The sequence below is a fragment of the Podarcis erhardii genome (assembly GCF_964252035.2).
Source record: "Podarcis erhardii genome assembly, chromosome: 8".
Lineage (NCBI taxonomy): Eukaryota > Metazoa > Chordata > Lepidosauria > Squamata > Lacertidae > Podarcis > Podarcis erhardii.
Genome location: NC_138499.1, coordinates 24,581,745 through 24,590,836, shown reverse-complemented (window position 1 = coordinate 24,590,836; position 9,092 = coordinate 24,581,745). Strand labels below are relative to the sequence as shown.

Here is a 9,092-nt window from a genome sequence, read left to right as displayed (position 1 = left end):
ATTTCCCTGATGAGTGGTTAGATAAATTACTGTGGAAGAAGCTACAACACATTTTGTAAGATAATCCATCATGCATCCATATTGTGTTAGCAGCCTATAATTATGTTTTCCATTGTTAATCAAGTCAGTCTTATTCTGGGATCTGTTTTCATCAGCTTAATAAATAATCATGTTATTGAAACTAGTATGTGTAAGAATAAAACTGCATTGTTGTACAAAGTAGTTAGTTGGCAGGCAAGATATATGTCTGGAAATGCAGTAGTCTCTTGTTCTTCTAAATGACTTGCCGATGTTGAACAACAAATTGGGACATAGGAAGCTGCCATATGCTCAGACCAATGGATCCATCTAGCTGAATACTGTGTAAATCAACAGTAGCCAACATGCCACTCTCCAGCTGTTGTTGGTATACAACTCCCATACAATCTTCCCACAAGGGCTGACATTGATGCCGAAATCCAGCATCGCCTGAGCTCTGCGAGTGCAGTTTTCTCCTGATTGAAGCACAAAGTGTTTGAGGACCAGGACATGCACAGGGAAACCAAAACGCTTGTTTACAAAGCTACTGTACTTACCAACCTTACTTTATGCTTGTGAAACATGGACCATCTCCAACTCCTTGAAAGATTCCATCAATGGTGTCTCTGAAAATTTTTACATATCACTTGGGAAGACAGGGAAACTAATGCCAGTGTACTGGAAGAAGCAAAGATCAGTGTCAAAGCAATGATTCTTCCACATCAACTTCATTGGACTGGTCATGTTGTTCAGATGCCTGATGATCATCGTCCAAAGCAACTACGCTATTCCAAACTTTAAAATGGAAAGCATAATGCTGGTGGACAACAAAAGAGGTTTAAAGGCTCTCTCAAGGCAAATCTTTAAAAATGTTGACACTGGCCTGCAAGTGCTCCAAATGGAGAACAGCCTTTACCATATGTGTCATGGAATTTGAAGACGCTCAAACTCAGGACGAAAGGGAGAAACGTTCTAAGAGGAAGGCACACTTGGCAAATCCTCACCATGATCAACTCCTGACTGGAAAACTATGTCCCCAATGTGGAAGGACGTGTGGATCCAGAATTGGCCTCCACAGTCACTTACAGACTCACTTATAAGACTGTTTTCATGGAAGACAATCTTACTCGGCTACGTGTAATCACCAAAGAAGAAGAAGACAACCACCATTATTCCTGATCTTTGGCTGCAGCAGATGAGAGCTGGGAGTACAACAACTCATAAGCTACTCCTGGGTATACTGACTGGTAGCAGTTTTTCATGGATTCTGGCAAGAAACAGCCCTGCCTGGAGACTATGGTGACTGAACCAGCAAATTTTTGCATGTGGAGTATGCACTCTACGTCTAAGCTATGCTCTTCCCCTTGAACATGCATTTATTGTGCCCGTTCACTGTGACATTTCCCTCTTCCAACTTTTTATTGTGTGAAGGGGTCTTTCAGTTCATGTATCTTTCCTACACAACCACACTGCTTGTGAGAAACATTAGAAGGCAAAGACATTCTTCAAAAATGTTGTGAAGTGTGCCCAAGAAGTATCACAGCCTACTAAATGGCCAAAGGAGAATTTCTGGAAGCCTCAGATGGACATCTACCTCCAGGCTGATATGTCCAGTACTTGGTATGGGATAAATGGACACCATAAGAGCAATTTCTGGAGTCAGGCAGTACAACCACTAGGCTACTAAAAAATAAGCCATACTCTGATTAATCTGGAAGAGAGTTCTTAATCTGATTTTCAGAATAGCAGCTAAACAGGCCTTCCACTGATATCTATTCAAGAAAACTTTAATTCGAGACTTAACAGTCAAGCAAATAAAGAAAACAGAGACAATATTGGCAAGCCTGTGTGTTAATTCTAAAACACACACGCATATATACATGAGTGGAAGACTGCTGAAGACTGTAGCCACAATCCTAAGCATAGTTACTCAAAAGTAAACCCCCTCCAAGTTCAGTAGGTCATTATCTAGTAAGTGAGTTTAGAAATGCAACCTAGCAAAGCTAGAATGAATAGTATGACAAATTGAGGCATAGATGGAAAATAACTTTTATTCAAAATGTTTGGTAACAAACCATTTTTTTTCCAGAGTTTGGGGCAATTGTACTTTAAAACTTTTATATACAAGACAGGAAACAAACCATAAACCAAGCTGGGTTAAAATTTCACTAAGGTTAATAATAATCAACTCTACTAGATTTATTGCAAGTTATAGTAAAATAAATACTTTACCAAATATGTATGTCTTCAGTGGAAATAAAAGTTAAGGACATTAATAGTATATGATTCAGTAAATATTAATAAATATGAACTAATAAAAGGCCAATTGCATATAAATTCTAACCCCATATTCAGTTTGTAGCACATAGCTTGTTGTTTGATCCAATAAACAACTTTTCAAAGTTGCTATATTCATTTCTGTACATATACAATTCCAATGGCATGTTTTGTGTGCCACTTTGCAGTCTGATTTAAAGGTGTATTAACTGTAGTTTAGTTTAGTTAAAATAAAACTGAGAGATTCAATTCAGTTCCATCTTTCTGGAGGAAAAGGCTATTGTGAAACTGAGTGGTTGAGTGTGGACATATATATCCTTGCTTCATAAACTGTGATATATACACAAGCCCTATGCTTGCATATTCCATCTTCATATCGCCCATTCCTTCTTTGGTACACCATGATTAACCTGAGAAGTCTTCCATGAAACTTGGTCCCATTATTTCCAAACTGAGAATCTATAGTTAACTGGTTTGGAACAAGTCATGATCTGAAAACACAGTTTGTAGTTGATTTAACATACTGGCTTGTTCCAAGCCTGGAAATCATATGTTCTCAAACCGGACAGAGCAAGAAACTATGGTTAACTTCCTGGATTAATCAAGGAATGCTGAAAAGCGAGGGAAAAAAGGGGCAATATAAGGCAGGAGTATGTTTGTTTATTATGCAGATCTTTGTACATTCAAAATGGGCCAGTATGTGAACATAGATTTTCCAGATTCTTTGCATGTGTATTGACCTGCTCACTGGTTCTTTAATACTGTCTTTCCGGGTTACAATGTGCAACAGTAATCAAAGCAACATCAAGCGAGGAAGTCAGAGAATGTCTGATTGGTCAAAGTCAATTATGTATAAGGCACACCAGAGGAAGAAAAGGCTGATGCCCACAGTGATCTTTTTAGTAATTCACTTTGCTTAATTGAAAAAGGTGTGACTTATAAATTCATTAAAAACTTTAAGACTTTGGTGCTGCTCTGAAAAACTGATGGGGGCCTCTCTTGACACCCCTTGATATAATGAAGCCGAGTAACAGAGGCACTCACCTTTTTAGTAAACCCAGTGGAGGACAAGTGACTTGCTGTTAGTGGTGGGGGTTCTCACTGAACTAAAGCAGAAGCAATAAATAGTGCTGCTATTTCAGTATGGAAAAGCCTTTCTCAGGGCAGAAACACAATTGGACCCATGCATTCCATTCCCAATGCCCACAGCCTCCTAGCTTTTGTATGGCCATGCATTAGCTAGGAGCTGCATCAAGGAATTATTCTTTACTGTAAATATATCTGTGCAGCTCTGCACTGTTCATCTCATACAGGATGTTGCAAACACATGCTAGCTACTATAGTGGAGGATGATCATACTGCCAATGAAGCAGTGTGCATGATTCTTCTGTACTGTAGATTATTATAAAGCATATAAAAAGAACGGTTCCGGAAGTCACGCCGTAATTACCTATAATTAACAACAAATCTGTATTTTATTTAACAAAAGGTTTTAGAAATCTGATTTACAACTAAATGACCAACTATACTTTCACAGAACATCACAACGACTCTGATGTGATGAAAAATAGTGGCATACCAGGAGCACACAATTCCAATCAAGGTATTTATTCCAATCAAGGTTTGCAACCACAACTTTCCCCGCTTCCTTCACAAAAGCAATTCAGGGTTTGCAAGAGCATTTCAGGAAAATATAAATTATATTATATTATTTTAAGGACAGGTACACAGAGCATGTGCTAAGATCATACTCAGCTGAAACTTAAAGATATGGTCTCTCTCTCTCTCTGCTGATCATTTCTTTTGACTGCTTAAAGGTTTTTCGGAATGTGTGCTGTATGGTTTGCCTGTCTGAAACGCACGGTACAAATGGAGTAGCTGGTGTAAAGCCCAGAAATATTTGCAGAATAATATCTACATAGTGGTCACTAATAAAATCTTTACCAGCACTGTGTACAAGTCATTGTCAATAATAGCACATCTTCCAGGAGGTATAGAAACACCACAGCTACATTAATTGTTAGTCAGGGGGGAAAGTCAAGATGAAATAAACCTGTAGTCAATGTGAAAGTAATTATACAATGACTTATGAAATGGATTGAACAGTTGTACAGAAGGAGCTTACTATACTGATTGCAATAGGATACTTCTCCCCTACCGTATATAAGCACAAATCAAGGACTGAAAAAAGTAATAGCAACTTATTAAGAGGCAAACAGCCTGGTTTCCTGGCTGGCTAAGAAAAGCTCCTGCTGCCACAGGGAAAACTCTAGCTGCCATGGGACCTCACACTTGTGGGTTACATGAGAAGTGCTTCTTCACACAGCCCATGGTTAAACTATGGAATTCATCAGCTACAAGATGTGGTGATGCTACCACCTTAGATGGCTTTAAAAGGAGCTTTGACAAACTGATGGGAGGGTAAGGCTGTCAATGGCTAGATGCTGTCTCCGGCATCAGAGGCAGAGAAGGTTGCAGCTGACCTTGCGTCCTGCTTGTGGGTGTCTAATGGGCATCTGATTGCCCACTGAGAGAAACAGGATGTTGGACTAGGGCTCTACTTGCACTAAGCAAAACCCGTTGAGGTTGCACTGTTCCAAGAAAACCCCAGACAACAGGGCTGCAGTACCTGTGCTGGTAGCAAACCTCTTACTTTGCAAAAGCCAGATTGCCTAACAGTTACGGGAATTTTGCTGTGCTTTTTATTGCCACACGCACACTGTTATGCAAGGCTACCTGTCTCTTAGGATACTGCATTCTTCTCGCAGTGGTACTTCCCTACAGAAAATGTATTTCCTATAAGAAAATACAACTGCAAATATGCAGTTAGGATATTTAAAAAGTACTGATATGCTCTGTCTCCTTAGGGGGATTATTAAATTAGGATTCCTATTTATTGCTCACAATGCAGCAAGGTAATTAAGGCCACAATCCTATGACCACTTACATGGGAATAAGACCCATTGAACTCAATGGGACTTACTTCTGAGTAGACATGGATAGGATTGCGCTGTAAGACACATACTTGCCTGGGAGTTTTCCCACAGCTATTTCCTTTGCTTGAACAGCAAAATGCAAAATGCATTTTAAAACTCAGCAGTTTGTTTTTTTTAAATGGCTTTGGCATTTGTTGTGAAAAGCTGCCAAAAAGGAGAAATACTGGGGGGGGGGGGGGAGCCACCTGTGCATGCTTGTAGCTATGGAGCAGAATAATTTTCTTTGGCTTTTCAATTAGTGTTTCTTAACGTATGTTTATAATAAAAATATTTCCAATACAAGGAGGAAAAAATGGGTGAGGGTATTGAAAAAATAAGCAAGAGTTCAAAATGGTCCATTTAGTGTAACAGTATTTTTTTAAAAAAAAAAACTGTGGAACCAAGTAGGATATTAAAATAGAGTTTATAAATGAAAAGCAAAGGCAGGCAAAAATGTGAAACAAGAATGAGTGACCTGAATTTTTCCTGCATAATACGGGGGGGGGGAGGGGAGGGGGGAGAGAGAGACAGAGAGAGAGAGAAAACTACCTAGGCACTAGTCCCTTATTTTGTAGGATCCTTTTCAACAAAAAGCGAAAGTGGCAAGCTTAGGGGGAAACCTGCTGGGGAGGTTTCATATTCAAATCTTTGGGTGATGAATGGAAGTTGTTTAAGAGTGCATAACCCCCATTCATATATATATTAAAAAAATTGCACAGGAAAACCTTTTAGTGGATTGTGCCCTATGTCCCTACGTGAGCATTTTCTCTAGCACTGCCAGTGTTATCACTAACCCCCCAAAATCTCCACAGTGCTTAAAACGCATGAACTTCAAGCTCAAAGAAAAGAAGAAGCAAAAACAAAACCATGAATCCCAAGTGTGCACTTACAAGCCAAGTAGAGCTAACACTCGAAACCTGAGCCTGATCTTAATATATCGTCGTAGCTTTTGTTTAGAGTGTGGCCGCACACATACATTTTTCTTACTCTATCACGGCTTCCACTATTAGTATCTGCAATCACTATTTATAGCTAAGAAGCATCAAGCATCAAAATAAATAAGATCACCTAGGCATATACAATAAATATGCTTTTAAATGGAGGAAAATATATTGCAACTTAAGGCCCTGCATTATTGTGCAATTAGGAGATAGTTTTAGGTCTTACCAGGAATTAGACACTACTCCTTATTGTACAACGCACATCATTACTGCAACATAGCCAAGTAAAATATCAGGAAGTGGAATGTGAAATTTCTATTGTATTAAAACATAAAAATAGGACAGGGTTTTCACTCAGGCTGCCAAACATACAATGTGCCTTCTTTAAGGACTTCAGCTTAAGTTGTTGTGAAGCTCAAAGTCGCAAATTTTCAAGACTTGTAGTTATGTACAGTTTTCACCAGTGTCCACTTCGCTTTACTGCATTATCTTGCAATGTAGGAAGATCAGAAGTTCTGTTGCCTTCGTTTTTTTGCATCCATAGCATCCAGAATCGGCTGCCTCTTGGCTGTGTATCTCTGACGAAGTTCTTCAATTTCTCGTTCCATCATTGGATCCAAAGCTTTTAACCTCATCTGCAGCTCTTCCAAACTCAGGTTTTTCAACTATCCAGATAGGAAAACAAAAACAAAAGCCATAAAGCTTATTTAAAATAAGAGTAACTTAAGCTCGAGCAATAGCTGTGCACAATGCAGCAAAATGCATAACAAATAACCTAAAACTTGACAACATATGAGCATATGAGGTTCCCCAGTATCTTAGCGTGTTTTTAGCTCCAGTTTTCATATAGTTTAATGGTTAATAAACCATGAGTTAACCACAAGTTGTCCTACAGAAGATCAAACAAACCATGGCTTTTTCGCCGATTGGTTTGGTTTGCAGTTTCTCTCACCTTGTGCCTTTGTAGTTTTCATAAGTATGTGGCAGGGATGTCCAACTCCCAAGAGATTGCGATTTACTCCCAGGAAAAAAAATGGCAGTGATCTACCCATTGGTGGGGAGGAGAAGGTCAAAGTTGTGAGCTTTTTTTAAGGGCACACGTTGAAGTTCTTTATCTTTTTGGAAGGTGCCAAATTTGCAGTCCTAATTTGATAACGGGAACACCGAATAATGCTTACCAAAAAAAGAGCAGGGCAGCAATAACTTCCATTTTTGCAATCCTGCACGAATAAATGACACAGCAAGGGGCCGGGGCCGGAAATGAGCAAACAGTTGACCGCAATCAACCAATATCACCTGGCGATCGCAGTCAACCGGTTGGACATCCCTGGTATATGGGATGGGGTGCTCAAACAAAGCATGGTTAAGTAAGGGTTTTGAGTTTACATGTAATGCTAAATCATAGTTGGAACAAACCAAGGTTTGTTAACCCACAACAAACCATGGTTTCATACTGTGGTTTGTTGATAGTGTACAAAAAACAGTTCAGCTTCTGGGCTAAGTTCACATGCTATCTAAAAATCTGGGAGCTTGTCATGCCTAGTCCAAACTAGGCAGCTCCGTATGTTAGGAGGCAGGAACTTCTAACTTTATTGTGACGCGGAAAGCAACTATTTACTCTTGCCTTACTCCTAATTTGTTTCCTATTATCTTTGCTAGCAGTGAATGGTCTACTCACTGCTATACAGAAACAGCAAGCTATTTTCAACATGGGCATATGGGCCTTCTGACAAAAATTCAGATCCTTCACTGGGTCACTGTTGCACCTACTCAAGGCAAGTTGCCTTGGATGATCAAAACTGCCCAAAAACAATGGTCTGGATTCAGAAAAAGGAGACTGTTAAAATCAACTTCCTTCCTCTCAGGGCAGTAGTACATTAGCATTTTTGCAAAAGGAGTGCTTGATTAATTTCTCAGGAGCTATCCAAACATTAATAATAATGAGGGCTATTTACAAAGAAAATGGCTCATTTGCATGCCGGCTAGCTGCAGTGAACGATGAAGCTGGATTCTTGCCAGCAAGTGGGGGGTGCTTTAAGTGGGGGCTCCTCCACCTGTACTTGCAGGAAATAGTACAGTTTCAAAACGGGAAATGAACCCTGGGGTTCATATTTATTACATCATCCACCAGAGCTGCAGAGCTGTGTGTGTAGGCATACCAATCAGGTTTCGCTGGTGGTAAAATTTTGCCTATTTTAGGGGAAACAAACCATCTAAAAGAATAAAGACAAAATCCTACCCTTATATGGAGGGAAAACAACAACACAAGTTTGATTTTGCAGTAAATTCCCTGACATTTTGAACACATGGGCCTAAGAAAGAAGCAAATGAATAAAAGCATGGTATCTGAATTGACTTGGTTGTGAATCAATACTGAATTCAGTGTATTCTTCCATCATCAAAGTCGGACCTCTTTCTGTTGAGGATATAAATATTATCTTCAACCTTTACGTCTATTGTCATCTGCAGCATACAGATTCGCAAGAACCATGCGTGTTGGGCAAGCAAAATACCACGTGGTCCTGTAGTACAGCAATGTACACAAGAGTGCTTTAGGATTGGGTACAAGTACCCTACCCAGTAGATCTCGGAAATTTGCCACCGGCAGGCAGCCCTGGCGCATTTCCAGAGATTCACCGGTCTATGCCTACTACAATGAAAAGGGCCAAAACGAGCCATGTCAGGGACATGTCAAGAGAGGAGGGGTAGTAACATGACAAGACCAACTGTAGTACACAATGATTAAAATATTTTAAAACAGAACAGCTAAAATAATAACGTTATACAGAGGTTCGACAATAATGCTAGTCAAGACCCAGGGCAAAACTCATGTCCCCAAAGTCAGGGTGAACAAAAATGATTTCAGTTGACATCTGAAACT

At 39.6% G+C, this 9,092-nt stretch overlaps 1 protein-coding gene across 1 annotated transcript in view; it reads right to left on the bottom strand.

Annotated features, from left to right (window-relative positions):
- Positions 1-2,051: 2,051 nt before the first annotated feature.
- STK3 (serine/threonine kinase 3) overlaps positions 2,052-9,092 on the bottom strand; it is a 113,927-nt gene continuing 106,886 nt past the window's right edge. Inside the window, exon 11 of the mRNA XM_081874443.1 lies at positions 2,052-6,876. Coding sequence (XP_081730569.1) covers positions 6,718-6,876 — 159 coding nt within the window. The 3' untranslated portion in view covers positions 2,052-6,717. The remainder of the gene's footprint in view (positions 6,877-9,092) is intronic.